Genomic DNA, 15,582 nt, shown 5'->3' on the forward strand with positions numbered 1-15,582 from the left:
AGGCTAGCTGTTGGCACCTGTATTTATGTACGAGTTAATCAAGCTAATGATGATGATAGAAAAAAATGGTGGTTAGCTATGGATGGATGTGAGCCACAAGCTCAGCCATGGCTGCTCTCTCCTTACATCTGAATGACTTCTCTGCCTCACAATCTCATGGGGCAGAGGAGAATGGACGATGCAATGCAAAATGCAAGGCCCCAGAAGGAGAATAAAATATGTGGCTAGGGTTCCAAGGATCTGTTTTGAGGCCACAAGTCCACCAAAGTTTTATAGTGATGTGGATCAAATTCAAAGCAGGTTGGAGGATGAGAAATTCATAGAACCCTTTTTTTTCTCTCTTTGGTTTTGGTCTTTGGAATATTTTTTTTCTTTTCTTTTTCCAAGGAGTGTGATGGTGACTATCAATTATCCATGGCTTTTTGGCAAGGAAGGTTCACCTTTTTTTCCTATAAAGAGGCTGTGAGAATATGATTGGATCACTGTGTGTATTATCATGTGAAAGATAACTGGTTATAGATGTATAGGTACTTGTCCAATTGGAATATGAGTGACACTTATGGGTTGTTTGGAGGGTTTTTTTTTACTCCTTTTCCTCTAAGAATTTAACCTTTTTATCCCATTTTTGCCACTAAGCTGAAAACCAATTTCACTTTTGTTAGTCAGCTGTACCAGCCCCAGTGGCAAAAATAGCAACAGTGAGATATGATCATTGCTTAGTGACAAAAAACATAAAGCCATCCCATAATGTATTATTCCGATTACCCCCTCCGTCTCAGAATATAGCAACCTAGAACCGGATGGGATGTATCCTAGTACTACGAATATGGGCATGCCCCCTGTCTAGATTCGTAGTACTATCATATGTCACATCCGATCCTAAGGTTGCTATATTCTAGGATGGAGGAAGTACTAAATTTTCATAATTCGATTCCATGCCCTCTAGTATGAAATCCGTAAATACATCGAACCGGAGGGTTTCATTACCAAAAGTAAAAGGGTAGCAACTTTTTTATTATGAAAAGAAAAACAGTAACAAAGTAACAAAAAAGTTGTTGAAAATCACCTTTGATCATTTCATTTGACCAGTTAATACTATCTCTTTTAAAAAAACAATACTCTCCTGTCACTGCCATCGTTAATATTACCTAATTAAAAAAACCGACTGTTCATGGCCGTGCGGCCGTGCCCATGATCTGAGATCAAACACGGAGAGCCGTCACATCCTGCAAATTATTTCCTAGATAGAATCGTGTTCTACGCTCAGATGTTGACGTCGCAGACGAACAATTTGGCCGCCGCATTCTCGCTGATCGACCCGTATCTTTGCTATTAGCTTCTCAACTGTTCATGCTTTGATCTCAAGGTTCAGAGCATTGTATCACTCGTCAGAAAAATGCAGAAAATTCAGAGAATTGAACTCGTCAAAACATGGATGGATGGATGGATGGATGCCTCCGTGCTGCATGCTACTGATCCATGGATGGATGGATGGATGATACGCTGCTTCTCCAAGCGTGTGTGAGTTGGAGTGAGATGGACGTGACACTAATCTGGTGCTGGATTTGGGCGCCATACTGACTGACAGACAGGATCGCTTGGAGCTCAGATCTCCCAAATCTTCCGTAACCACGACCCTGCACGATGACAAGTTTTCATATTCAAGTCGATGACTTAACTCTGTGTTAGAGAATATGGTAGTTAGAGTTATATTAGAATAGGATTGATTTATGTGGACTCCTTCCATATCTGTAATCCTTTCTTATCTCCTTCTCGTGTACTCCTATATATACCGCTCCCCCTGAGACTCAATACAAGTCATCCCACATTACACAGTATATCTCTCTTCATATACTATCCAACACTCTGAATTTAAATTGAATCAACCGGTGTTATAATTAGTAGTCAAACGTGGGAGAGTGTTTTTATTCCTCAAGGGGATATCTCATTGTTTCTTACATGTCCTGTACATAGTTAGTATAAAATATTTTCAAATTTTGATAAGATAGATTAATACAAGATATATCACTTCACAAACATAGAAATTCAAATTTAACTTCTACATGTAGTAACAAAAATAACAAATATAAATACGAATGTACATTAATTAGTTTCAGTTTAATTGGTTTTTTTACAACTTGGAGCAGTCAAGTTTGAACTTGCAGATTTGTATATAATATATCTCATATTAATATATCTTATCATTTTTTAAGTGTTTTATGACTATCTTAGGTGTTATGGTGTTATGTAAGAAACGAGGGATGTCCTTCGAGGGATGAAAAATCTATCTCCGTCAAAGGTGGTAATTATTCAGAATGCTTTCGTAAGTTCAGAGTTTTTGCAGTTAATTTAAATCTTGTGTGAGATGAACCGGAGGAGATTAATTGTGATGCTATGTTGGCAAGGCAAGTTGGGGGGTGTATAATGCTATGTTGATAACCATTCCCTGTCGCTCTCCGGCGAGTCCTCTTCCTGCCCTGCCCTGCCCTGCCCTGCATTCTTTCTTTCTCCACCAGGGGAATCCAGTTCACCCCCAGTGCTGCTTCTGCTGCTGCTTCTGCATCATCTTGCCCTGTTAAAAAGACACAGTGCCCTTGTTCTTTCGCAGTTGCAACTAGCATCTCCTCCTCTACTTGTACTCACTTCACACCTCAGCTCAGCTCAGCTCATCTCCTGTCATCTCAGCTCAAAGAGAAAGAGCTGAAGGTGTAAGCTGATCACCAGGAAGCAGAGGCTTTTTTTCAGATTACAGTTATCTGAAACAACCAACTTCAGAATCAATCAGCAAAGGTAGAGGGAGTTTCTTGTTTCTTTTGTGTACTACTACATGACTATATCCATATCTCCTTTTTCTTCTACTTCTTTTTCTTTTGTTTGGTTGTGAGTGTTGTTGCTGTGTGTTTCAACAAGTCAACTGGATAGATAGATTCATAGATATGATAGTTTTTATCTGAGGTTGGAGGTTTCCCCTCTCATCCACCACACACATTTTGGCACCCCAATCCTGAATTTACTGTTCAATTCTCTTCTTTTTATTCTTCCTCTGTTGATTGATCATCCATGCATGCATACTGGTATATAGTACTAGTGCTCAAGTGCTCATCCTTCCTGATGGTGAATCTCTTTTGAGAAAAGAAAAGAAAAAGATCTCTCTCATCTTGGCTTTTTTTCCTGTTGATCTGAGCACTGCTCTTCTCCAGGTTGTTTCATTCTGCAGGTCTACAGCTTTTGTCATCAAAGTGGTAGGGTTTGTACTTTGTAGTAGATTGCAGTGATGGCCCTTCTCTGCTTTTTTTTCATTCTCTGTTTGTTCTTGTTGCTCTTATTCTGTTTCATTCTACTTTTTTTAAACAAATCCATCCTTAGAGTTCAGTTTTCCCTTAAAATTTTTCCAAACCTACAAATTTTGTTCTCTGTGAATTCATTTTTGCATGATTCTTGCAGAATCTGAAATGATCATTGGCTTTGCAGGTAGAAACAAGACAGAGCTGCTGTGCTTCTGTGATTAATTAGGGTTGTTAATGCCATGAACCAGTTCGTCCCTGATTGGAACACCACCAGCATGGGCGACGGCTTTGCGCCATTAGGGTTCGTGCGATTCTTGGATCGAAGCTTGAGATCTTTCCATCGATTGGAGGCGATCGGATGAGTGATTCTTTGGTTTCTTGTTCTTCTTGTTGTTGCAGCGAAGACGACGGGCTCGTCGAGCTGCTATGGTGCAATGGCCACGTCGTCATGCAGAGCCAGGCGCCGCGGAAGCCGCCGAGGCCGGAGAAGACGACGGCGGCGGCGGCGGCGGCGATGGCGGAGGATGAGTCGGCGTCGTGGTTTCAGTACCCGGTCGACGACGTGCTTGAGAAGGACCTGTTCACCGAGCTGTTCGGCGAAATGACGGCGGCCGGCGGCGGCGGCGGCGACGTCCGCAGGGCGGCGTGCAAGGAGGAGCGCGGCGCGGTCGCCGCGTTCCAGAGCAGGATGATGCCGCCGCCGTGGCCGGCGAGGGGGAAGGCGGAGTTCGGTGACGTCGACGACGTGTGCGGCGTCTCGGAGGTCGTCATGGCGAAGATGGACGGGGCGGCGGCGGCGGAGACGGTCGGCGAGTCATCGATGCTGACAATCGGGTCGAGCATCTGCGGGAGCAACCACGTCCAGACGCCGCCGGTGGGGAACGGGAAGGCCGGCGCCGGCACCGCCGGCGCCGCCAGAAGGGCGCACGACACGGCGACGGTGGCGTCGTCGTCGATGAGGTCGAGGTCCTGCACCGCCAAGGCCGAGCCGCGCGACGTCGCAGCCGCCGGCGTCGGCGGCAAGCGGAAGCAGCGCGGCGGCGCCGCCATGGAGTCCGGGAGCCCCAGCGAGGACGTGGAGTTCGAGTCCGCCGCCGCAACGTGCTCGCCGGCGCAGAAGACGACGACGGCGAAGCGGCGGCGCGCCGCCGAGGTGCACAACCTCTCCGAGAGGGTACGTGTCATGCACGCTCACATTTTGTTCTTCTTGCTTTGACTTTTCTCTCTTATTATTATTATTATTATTATTATTATTATTATTATTATTATTATTATTATTATTATTATTATTATTATTATTGCTGCTGCTGCTAATAAAAAATGTTAAATTGATTGTGATGCAGAGGAGAAGAGATAGGATCAATGAGAAGATGAAAGCATTACAGGAGCTCATACCTCACTGCAACAAAGTAAACTACTCTAAATTTAATCTGCAAGCGCCATTACATAATTACAACTAGCAACATTGCTATACATCTCATTAAAATTTAAATCGAATTTATTTGAAAATGGTGACCTCATTCTTGTTTCATATTTTCAGACGGACAAAGCATCGATGCTGGATGAAGCGATCGAGTATCTCAAGTCACTGCAGCTCCAGCTACAGGTTTGTACTACGTAAAATGAATGTAACTCAATACTAAAATTGATTAACGATAATCCGACGATGATGATGTGAATGGCGTGGTTCAGATGATGTGGATGGGCGGCGGAATGGCGCCGCCGGCGGTGATGTTCCCGGCGGCCGGCGTGCACCAGTACATGCAGCGGATGGGCGCCGTCGGGATGGGCCCACCACACATGGCGTCCCTGCCGAGGATGCCGCCGTTCATGGCGCCGCCGCCCGCCGCCGTGCAGAGCTCGCCGGTGGTCAGCATGGCCGACCCCTACGCCCGCTGCCTCGCCGTCGACCACCTCCAGCCACCGCCTCCGATGGTAAGTAAAGCACGTGCCTGTACAGTCACCATGCATCGATCAGTAATTCAGTAGCTGCCATGAAATGTATTTTCAGTTTCGACGCGAATACTAGGGAAGGAACTAATATCAAATAATAGAAGGGGTGAGCCTTCGAATCGAGATCGTCTAGCCCACCACCTTATAGAGCTAGCCGGAAGGCCCTCGAGCGTTTCTCATATTTTCAGTTTCCTAAGAGTTTTTTTTTTTGTCAGCAGCATTACCTGCAGGGGATGAGCTTCTACCAGCTCGCCGCGGCCAAGAACCTTCAGCAGCAGCAGAACACGGCGGAGGCGCCGCCACCGCCACCGGCCGGAGGCAACCGCGCAGCCGCTGACTCCTGACGACATTCTGCACAAAAAATACGGTGTGTAAGTACTATCTACTCCACATTTCAGTGTCAATGTACATGAAACAAAAATGAAAATCAGTGATCTGCTACTAGTCTACTAGTAGTACTAGTATCGTACCACAAAGAATGCTTCAAGGCCTGAAATTTCGACCCAAATACCCGAAATTTCCGGGTTCCGATCCTCGTACAAGTACTACATATGTCCTAAAATATAACAACTTTTACCTATGAATCTAGCCAAGTGCATGTCTAGATTCGTAGTCAAAAGTTAATGTATTTTAGGATGGATGAATTATGAAATTTCGGAACGAAATACCTGAGAATTCGGGGGTATTGATCCTCCAGTAGTACTATATGTTGGAAAAGAAAAATCAGACAGAATAAATATATGCATTTTTTCGCTTGAAATTTTATTTGAAATTGCCCTGTAAAATGAGCCAGAAAAGTCTAAGGAATTTAAAGATGAATAAAATCTGAGGGTGTGAACACAGGTTTGCTTTCAGCAAAGACAATGTGATCTGGTTAGCTCAAGAACCTGTCATTGTCATGCACTGTAGGCTAGAGTTTACTTTGCTGATTTCACTCGGCTACATGCACTGCATCCATCGGTGTCAAATTCACGGACTAGTTGATCATTTATCTCTTGTAGATCCGTGGATAGCTGCATCACAGAAACTCTGAATTTCTCTGTTCTTAAATGCAACTGTTTGTTCATCTCTGACTTGACTTATCACTCACATATCTGTCTCTTTTTTGTCCCTGAAATATTGCAGACAACTGTAGTAAGTCTGAGAGCAAGGGTGGCACCAGTTGATTGCCGTCAATCTGAAGATATGTATATAAGGCTCTGATGCAATTGAGTTGAGAGGCTGGATCATGATGGCTACCTAATCATTAAGGGGAATTTAAGATCATCCCTTTTACTGACGTCTAAATTCGGTAGGCAGTGTAGATCGATCAGCGGTTAAGAGTTAACAAGTCGTGAATTCTTTTTTGCTATGTATGTAGTACTATTTTTTCCCCTTTGGGGAGACATTGGTTATGTATCAGTTGTTGATGTACCTGTTCAAATTTATGCCAACCAGAGCAAATTGTATTATCATCCGCCTCAACTGTGTCATGTCATGTTAATTTAACTGCATCTACCAAAGTACAAAGTCTTAATTAACCAAAATGATCGAGTAAAACCATATCAATTTCATAGAAGTGCTTCAGAGTTCTTCCAAAAACTGAATGGCATAAATTCTAAAGCATTGCTGATAGTAGCAGAGTATTGGCCATTGGATGGATGCAAAATAGTCCTTTATCCCTTTAAAATCTGCTGCATTTATCAGCATGTATAAATGTGTGCAGTCTTATCTGTTAAAGCTTTACTACCCATTGGTAAAAGTTGGATGGTGATGATGTTTACAGAAATAAAAAGCTATCTATAATTTTGCCTTACCGAATCTGTTTTTAGTTCATCTGGACAATAATTTATCTGTGCAATAAGCAGATAAGACAGAGAAGTCTAGTACCTAGTGTACAATACATTCTGATTCTTCTTCTTTTCCGTTCTTTGGTCAAGTATCATGCATCTTCTCAAGTTTCCAGTCTTCATACAAAGAAGTGAAACCCTTTTGCACATTCCTGAAAAGAGAGAGAGTGAGGCCTAGAAAATCAGCTTAAAGATAAACCTGAGCAACTGTAAAACAGGTTGGTAACTGGTGCCCTATCATGCCATCTCCAATTTCCAGGAAGAGAGGAAAAAGAGGACTTTGCCAATCATTGATGTGATTTCATCACCATCCATGAATGTCTGCCACATCTGTGGGTACTACTACTATGTATAGGATACCAAATATGCTCTGCCTTCAAATGCCATGGGGCACTCCTGTCTGCAGATGAGTGACAGAAGTGGTGACCTGAGTTGAATCCATGCATGCATCATGCATGTACTTTGCAGTTATGCACCATGTTTGCCTCACTGCCTGCATATCATTCATTTCATGATGGACTGAAGAGTGAAGATGCTTTCATTTCTTAACAGTGTCACAGTGTAATGTCAGTAACATGTCGTGTCGAACCCAAAGCTCTCTAGCTTCTTAATTATAGCTGTGTGATATAAAAGCTTAAGTGAGAAGAGATCAAATTTCAGATAGTGCACTTGTTTTTCCAAGAAGTTTTAGGAAAAAAAACAAAACGGTTTTTTTAGCGTAAAAGCAAATCAAACACTATTGCTTTCAGATTGAAAATGGTGGGGGGGGGGGGGGATCTTGTGGAACTGGCAATTTGTTGGGAGGGGGTAGCCTGATCTATCTGTCCTCAATTCCTCCTCACTTGTAGGTAGGGGACAGCAGAGAGACCCCCTGCCTTTCTTTAGGGCTGCAACTTTGGAAGTGTGCTTTGGATCATTATCTCCTACAGTTGCCCACCCCCAATCTATTCTGAGCTGACACACAACTTTTTCAGATTTGGTCTTAATCTGATTTTGCTCACCCCAGATCTGGGACTATTCACCTATCATTGCATCCCTTGGAGCACACAGTGCTGGGATGATCTGGCATGAGCTTTCCTGCAGATAAATAGCCTCTTTTTCCTACTATATTTTTCCTTCCATGAATGGTTATAGTGTTAGACAGTGCCAGGAAATCATTGATCTTGGCTCATGGCAAATCATTGCCTTACCAAGAACTCCCTGTGACCCTATTCCTGCATAATCAGGTTATCAATAAAGTTTGATGTTATTTTGTGTGACACAGGCCATGGCCCCAACCTTACACTGCTAAATGATACATTTTTCCCCTGATAAACATGATCTAACATTCTCTTGCTGAACACACTGTGATCCGCTGCATCTTGATGCGGTTAACGCGTCGTGAGGTGGCCTAGTCCTTAGCTTCTGTCTTACAGGTCAGCATCTTGGGTGCAGTGGAATTCGGATCTTGGATGGCACTGAACAATCAGTCCATCAAGAAGAAAATAAAAAAGCAGCAGTAACAGGGAAGGGAAGGATACATGCATCTCTCGGAGTGCAGGAATCGCATCAACCTTCCCTGTCATTTTTGGTTCTTTAGCAAACCAGCCTATAGGACCACACCATCCTACACATACTTGGATCACGAATCAAGTCATAGCAAAGCGATATTCAACTTCTCCTCTCTTTCTGAACATCTGTGCAATGCACCGTTCGCGCCTCGGATTTATGACAGCTAATACACATTACTGTCCTAATTCCTAAGTCACATGCATTGCACTATAACTATTCTTCCATCCAACTGAAAAGATAACCTCACAAAGTTGTTTTCTAACTCCAAAGCCAAGAAAAATGTGGATAAGGATTATCTAGGATTCTAGGTAGGAACAGCATACTTCGTTTCTTTGTTTTATGTGTGTAACCGTGGCTCAGATTGCACGCTATCCATCTTGTTATATGACAAGGAGGGGGTCAAACACAGAGATATGGACATATCAGCATATGGCAGCGACAGAAACCGATCAGTAACTACTAGCAACAACACAAGTTACAATACTGCATTTCAGAAGATGAGAGCTAATGCAGAAGCTAACCTCTGTAGTTTCAGATTTTCTTTTTCAGTGCAATGCATGCATCAGATTTGCAGTTCAGATAAAAGCAACACACCAAACAATCACCACAGTCCACAGGAGCATATCCATTTCTGTTCCAATACTCCTGCCATCATCATCATCGTGTTGAGTAATTGGAACCAATAATTATGTTGTGTGATGTGATTTTACTCTGCTGGTGATTACTGAAACTAAATTATTAATTCAGAAAGCAATGGAGTACCTAGCAGCAAGAACTTGTAGGGGTCGTCGATTCCGGTGAGGCCAACAAGCCGTGCAGGGAAGGGGAGAGCTGAGCTGCTGAAGGCGAGGTTCCCGTACCACATCCGACCTGACTCCCATCGCCGCCGCCGCCGCCGCCGGCGGTGGTGGGGGTCGCCGGAGAAGGGTGTGGGCGCCGCTAGTCGCCGGAGAGTGGGTTGGGGGGAAGAAAGCTGACGCTCCTTTGGTGTGGGTCGTTGAGTCGTTTACCGGTGCACCGCCCGACGACCTCGCCGGCGACGAGCTCCGCGCCTCCGCCTCCGCGGCGTGGCTGCCGGCGACGAGAAGCTAAGGTAAGAAAAGTCAGTGATAAGTGGGCCGATTTGCTCATTGGGCCTACGCAGAATCATTATGTCGGCCCATTAAAATTGGGCTTACGAAGTGATGTGCCTTTACTATGCAAAATGTCCTGCTTTTCTCCTGCGATTTTGCAACCCCTATTGGTGAAATTCAAGCAAAAAGATGGGGGGAAATACTTGAAATTCAGTCATCTTGTCAGAACATGTATGATGAAGATTATATGCATGCCAAACACTAATCTCTCGTTTTGAAATGTGAGTTCTCTTGTAAAAAAATATATGAAATTTTGGTTAGACGAGACACATCATAGTACTGCGAATTTATACGTCCAACCAAAATCTCTTATATTTTGTATCAAAAGTGAGTAGTACTTACTATGATGTAGTACATGCCAAATGAATCTGAGCTACTGGTCACTGGTGTCAGATGGGCTGATTTGTGAAATGGGCCTTGTCAGTCCATGATGTCTCCTTCTACTGGTTTGAAACGTAGCCCAACTTACAAAATTCACTGGAAACTCGTTAAAATTCATCTCTAAACATGTGTGGACTGTGAAGAAAAAATAGGCCCATCACAAAGCCATACAAGCATAGCCCAGCTTCAACTGACTGAAACAAAAAGGAGAAACTGAACCCAAGCATAAAAATCTGCAAAAGATAATGTTGATTATTACACAATCATACATCCAATCTATCCAAAATCTGTAGCACTGCATGCTTAAGATGGAAGAGATCAAATGCTTAGTCTCACCCTAATGATTGACCCCTCCAGCAATAATGGCCAACAAGACTAAAAAGTTCTCTCTTTTTTCTGACAAAAATAGTGGGGGCTCCTGTTTCATGAGCACCCACAGTGCAGTAGTGCAGGCCAGGCCACACTCACTTGGCTGGTTGTGCCAAGATAGCTGGACAGTAACACTGACACCCGCTGCCAGGTGGGCCCTGCCCCCCCCCCCCCCCCCCCCCCCCCGCGCCCCGCGCAAACCCCCCAAAAAAAAGAAACACCAGACACACACTGTTACTAGCAAAGCCAGCTCATCCTATTGGCAAAGATCCATCACCTGTCAGTGAAACAGTGAGAGCTAACCATTGCTGGCCGGCCATGGACACTTTCTCCATTGAAATTTCTGCAGCTCAAGTTTCAGAGCAGGTCATTAGTTCGTCACCCTGAAAACCGCTTGGTTTTTTCCCTTCCATTTTCTCGAGAGGAAGATGGAAGGGAAGAGCAGGAAATGGGTTTAAACTGACGAAAACCGCTTAGTTTTTTCTCGAGAACCAAAGTTTTTGGGATGGCTCGCGATCGCAAACCACTCAGATTGTGTTTAGTTTCTGAAATTAGGGAGAAGTTTGGGGAAAGTTGGCAGTTTGGAAAAAAAGTTAAGAGTTTATATGTGTAGGAAAGTTTTGGATGTGATATGATGTGATGGAAAGTTGGGAGTTGGGGGGAAGTTTGGTGTAAACTAAACACACCCTCAGTAAATCGGTCAACTTTAAAAAATTTACACTCAGCACCTTGGTAATCGATGGTTTCATATAGTATATATTTTTTTGGAAAATCATGAAATCGCGTAAGCTTTTCTATGTTTTGTGAACCTTTAGAGCAGATACAATAGCAGACTATAAGGTCAGTCCCAACCCAAGACACTAGACATAGTTTCTATAAACTCCACACATCATCAAGAAACTAGTACTAGACACTACTATTTTAATGCAAACACCACTATTCCATACTTAAATTTAATGTTACTTATCTCACATGATGTTTAGATGTTGTGTAAAACCATGTCTTATGCAAGACCTGGTTTCCTTCTCTTTCCTCATTTATTCACTTATCGCATCATATTTCATCCTAGGTGTTAACTATTTTAATGCTATGGACGCCATCCTATTCATTGGGTTGGGACTAACCTGAGTAAGCTATAAACACACGTCGAGAAGATAAAAGAGAAGAGAGAAGACCAACGGGCTACATAATTATACATAATTATAGTCAGCTGCAGCACGGACTGTAAGATACAATATGTATGACATGTGAGATCATGTATTAATAACATAGAATATGTTTATAGGTAACTATTGTATAAATTAACTATAGATGATTTAGAGTTAGTAGTTGACTATACTATTAAACTTGCTCGATCTCTACACGAATACGGAGGCATATGATTGTTGTGGCATTGAGATTTGTGGCTTGAGAGTTGAGACCACCATTGATTTGTTCGCGGTATAATTGATGGGGTTGGGGTATATCTCTCTTTCTGTTTCTATTTCTACTTTTTTTTTTGGTAGTACAAGAGATTAAATGCTACAGTACATCAGGAGGGAAATGAAGAGGCAAGGTGTAGTACACGATCTCGATTTTATTGTACGGTGTGGTCGCAAACGCACTCGTGCTGCTGTGCGGCCAACCAAGCACGTTGTGCATCTGATGAGAAGAAATTAAAGACCTTGAATGGGACATGAGGAAAAAAAAATCCAGTCTCTTTGCCATGCCAATCCTCCTATCTGGCAACTGTTATGTTCTATATATTCACCTAACGGATGATAAATTTCTAACGATAGCTTTCCAAGCTTCTAAATATAATTATTTTTTTAAAAAAAGTTTTCTAATATATAATTTATGGGATAATTTATTTGTTTTGTACCCTCGATAATTATCACAAACCCGATTTCATCAACCATCCATTATCCATCAGCACTCTAGAGTCTAGACTACTCTACTCCATCCCAAAATAATTCGATCTCTATCTATGAATTTAAACATACTAGCCTATGGCCTGGTTTAGTTCTCAACTTTTTCATCACATCAAAACTTTCCTACATACATAAACTTTTAACTTTTCCATCACATCGTTACAATTTCAATCAAACTTCCAATTTTGGCGTGAACTAAGCACATCCTATATGGATTTATTGCTAAAAGTTAATATATAATTTTTAATATTAATCCCAAGAACCAATCAGCTGTACAAATATCTTTTGTCACCGAGAAGAAGAAGAAGAAACCCAGCCATGAGTTGACAGGTGAAAAGGGATATGCGTATATATACTGTTTGCCAGATCGACCGATGCACAGTGCGTGCCTGCATGTCGTCTCCGGTCAGACCAACCATGTGGTTCTGCATTGCTTCTTCCCCAATCCGCTCACAAATTCTATCTAGCCAGCCAGCTTGTACTACCACTCACGTTGAAGTTGAAACTCGCCGGTCTCGACTTGTGAACACACAAAAACAACTCAAACGAACTGGAGTAGAGTAGGAGTAACATGCATTACACGCACATGTTATCACAGATTGCTGTTCTTAATTTGTTCTTAGTTTGTGTTGCTGTATTCTTCTTGCCATTGAGACATTGACTGAAACTGAAACTATACTGATCATTGGAGGATGAAAGGATGATGCGTTGTTGCAGTAAAGGCTCCAACCAACAGCTTTAATCAAATGATCAATGAACCGATCGATTGGAGAGAGAGGGAGAGAGAGAGGAGGGGCCAGGGCAAATGCACATGCGTAGCTACCAGCAGCAGCATATCCAGCAATGAGGCCGGGGCGTGAATGTGATGGTGGTGGTCAATGAGTGACCATTTGGATTCTGGACCACTTACCCTAGCTTGTTGTGGTTGTAGCTGTAGATCATCCAACCATGGCCACCCCCACCACCACCATCCCGACGAAGACGACGATGACGACGACGACGACGACCGGTCGTCTCATCTTCCTCGCCTCCGGCCAAACTTATTACTTCATCCGTTTCACAATAAAGTCATTCTAGCATTTCCCACATTTATATTGATGTTAATAAATATAGACAGATATCTGTTTGATTAATTGCTTGCATGAGCTATGTGTGTTTGTTGCTCTCACATACATGTATTTTATCACAATTTTCGTTAGTACGTTTTTTTTCAATCTGCTAAGAGCAGGTACAATAGCAGATTATAAGTCAGCTATAAATATTTTTTAAGAAGATAAAATAGAAGAGAGAAGAGCAGCGGGCTACCAGATTTATAGTCAGCTGCAGCACGGACTTCAAGATGCATATGTGTATGAAAGTGGGACCAGCTATAAATTGTATAGTATACGTTTATATGTAACTATTGTATGAATCGGCTATTAAATTGAGTCCAGATGATTTAGAGCCGATAGTTGCCTATACTATTAAACTTGCTCTAAGCGCGATACGTTTCGTGAGAAAACTTTCTAAATAAAAGTTACTTTAAAATATCATATTCATTTCTCTAGTATATAATAATCAAAACTTAATTAAACACTCTCTAATGGTTCTTTTTTTTGTTTGTTCTATGTGCCCTAACTTCGTCAACATCTTTCATGTACCAATGCCATTGTTAAACTGAATCAAATTAAAGCTGTGCAAATGCATCTCCGACAGTGAGAGAGATGTTGGTACAAAACAAAGCTGTACAAGACGCTGCAGCTGCTGCTGGTGCTGGTGCTGGGTTGGGGGTGCGTTCCATACTTAAGTACAGTAGCACAGAAACAAAACCGAGTATCTGACTGAGACACTCTTGCTGCCGGTACTTGCTCGCGCATGCATGCAAAAAACCATAGTAGCTCGAGCTTTTTCCCAGCTCCAAACATTTCTTCAGGCAAGCAGATGCAGCAGAGTCAAGCAAAGCACGACGCAATGGGATCCGAATTCCGATGCAGAGTTCATCACCATCATCCATGCAATTGTACTTGCTACTATACTCAGTAGAGTAGTACCAAAAAAGTGTTTTGAGAAAATTGATCAGGAAAGAACATGGAAAGGTTAATTAATCAGGAGTACTCGATCGCTGATCTGAATCATTCTTCAGTTACTCACTCCCTCACCTGGAGTATTTACATGCCAAAGTGCTAAATTCTCTGCAAGAAAACAGTAGTTTGGGAATGGTGATTACTACTGATTTTTACAGGTAGTAGTAGTAGTAGTCTCATCTCACTACTAGAGGAGCTTGCTTAATTAATCATTAGCATAATTAAGCAGCAGCCATCGATCCCTCAAAAACCAAAAGGATTAATTAATTAATTAACAGAAAAAACGACGAAGCTAAAGCTCTCATCAATGGTGCGTGGTGAATTGTGATTTTGTCAAGAAGTTACTGCGGTGCGGCGGCGGCGGCGGCCATGGTGGTGGCTGCTTCCTTCTTCGCGAGCTTGCCTTTCTTGGAGGCGGCGGCGGCGGCGGCGGCGGAGGAGGAGGAGGAGGAGGGGGAGAAGAGGCGGTCGATGCCGAAGACGGAGACGGACTTGCGTGAGCCGCGGAGGGAGCAGACGGGGACGTTGAGGACGGGGGCGACGCGGACGTGCGCCGAGTAGGAGCGCTCGATGCCGCCGCCGCCGTTGCGGCCGTGGTGGTGGCGGCGGCCGCCGGCGAGGCTGCTCGGGCTGCTGGAGCTGCGGCCCAGCCCGTTGAAGACGACCTTGCCGGCCGCGTTGAGGCGCGGGCTGTCGGCCGCCACGGCGGGCGGCGGCGGAGGCGGAGGTGGCGGTGGCGGTGGCGCCTGCGTCGGCGAGAGGCGGATCTTGGGTGGCAGCTGCTGGGTCGACGGGGATGGCGGCGTGAGCTTGTCGTGTTTGGTGGTGTCGGGCTCGTCGGCGGGGACGGAGACGGGCTCGCGGAGGAGCGGGAGGCTCAGCGATGGCTCTGGCTCCGGTGGCTTCGGCCCGCGGCGAAGGAGGCGGCGGAGCGGCTTGGGCTCGGACGACGACGTCGCCGACGATGACGAAGACGAAGACGACGCCTGCTGCTTCCTTAGCCGGAGGAGATCCCGCCACCGCCTCGCCGGGATCTTAGCCTCCACCACCACCTTCTCCTTCATCGCCACCGCCTCCACCTGCAACGCCGCCGGAGACTGACTCAC

At 44.1% G+C, this 15,582-nt stretch overlaps 2 protein-coding genes and 1 long non-coding RNA gene across 9 annotated transcripts in view; 1 reads left to right on the top strand and 2 right to left on the bottom strand.

Annotated features, from left to right (window-relative positions):
* Positions 1-2,451: 2,451 nt before the first annotated feature.
* On the top strand, positions 2,452-6,691 carry LOC4352761 (transcription factor PHYTOCHROME INTERACTING FACTOR-LIKE 13-like). Of its 7 annotated transcripts, none has more exons than XM_015762592.2 (8): positions 2,452-2,790; positions 3,472-3,588; positions 3,687-4,461; positions 4,631-4,696; positions 4,828-4,893; positions 4,980-5,222; positions 5,459-5,607; positions 6,366-6,691. In XM_015762592.2, the coding sequence occupies exons 2-7, from the start codon at positions 3,527-3,529 to the stop codon at positions 5,582-5,584; spliced, it is 1,338 nt and encodes a 445-aa protein (XP_015618078.1). In that variant the 5' UTR covers positions 2,452-2,790; positions 3,472-3,526; the 3' UTR covers positions 5,585-5,607; positions 6,366-6,691. The 7 variants fall into 7 exon arrangements, with proteins under 7 accessions (XP_015618078.1, XP_015618079.1, XP_015618075.1 ...); XM_015762593.2 differs by having other exon boundaries at positions 2,513-2,790; positions 5,459-5,611; XM_015762589.3 differs by having other exon boundaries at positions 2,526-2,790; positions 5,456-5,611.
* LOC9269655 (uncharacterized) lies at positions 6,045-9,600 on the bottom strand. The gene is made up of 4 exons (XR_010738580.1): positions 9,383-9,600; positions 9,142-9,265; positions 7,110-7,221; positions 6,045-6,351 (listed from the first exon to the last, which is right to left on the bottom strand). It is a non-coding gene; the product is annotated as an uncharacterized lncRNA (long non-coding RNA).
* Positions 9,601-14,489: 4,889 nt separating this feature from the next.
* LOC9272238 (uncharacterized) overlaps positions 14,490-15,582 on the bottom strand; it is a 1,450-nt gene continuing 357 nt past the window's right edge. The window contains exon 1 of the mRNA XM_015763565.3: positions 14,490-15,582. This exon is cut by the window's right edge and continues 357 nt beyond it. Coding sequence (XP_015619051.1) covers positions 14,818-15,582 — 765 coding nt within the window. The 3' untranslated portion in view covers positions 14,490-14,817.

This window comes from Oryza sativa, chromosome 12, assembly GCF_034140825.1.
Source record: "Oryza sativa Japonica Group chromosome 12, ASM3414082v1".
Lineage (NCBI taxonomy): Eukaryota > Viridiplantae > Streptophyta > Magnoliopsida > Poales > Poaceae > Oryza > Oryza sativa.

What these genes read in the sequence shown, in the direction of transcription:
- LOC4352761 (XM_015762589.3), top strand. Translation starts at nt 3,527, where the DNA reads ATGAACCAGTTCGTCCCTGATTGGAACACCACCAGCATGGGCGACGGC. An exon ending in GACGGCTTTGCGCCATTAGG is followed by an intron (nt 3,589 to 3,686) that starts GTTCGTGCGATT and finishes TTGTTGTTGCAG; the next exon opens with CGAAGACGACGGGCTCGTCG. An exon ending in CACTGCAGCTCCAGCTACAG is followed by an intron (nt 4,894 to 4,979) that starts GTTTGTACTACG and finishes GGCGTGGTTCAG; the next exon opens with ATGATGTGGATGGGCGGCGG.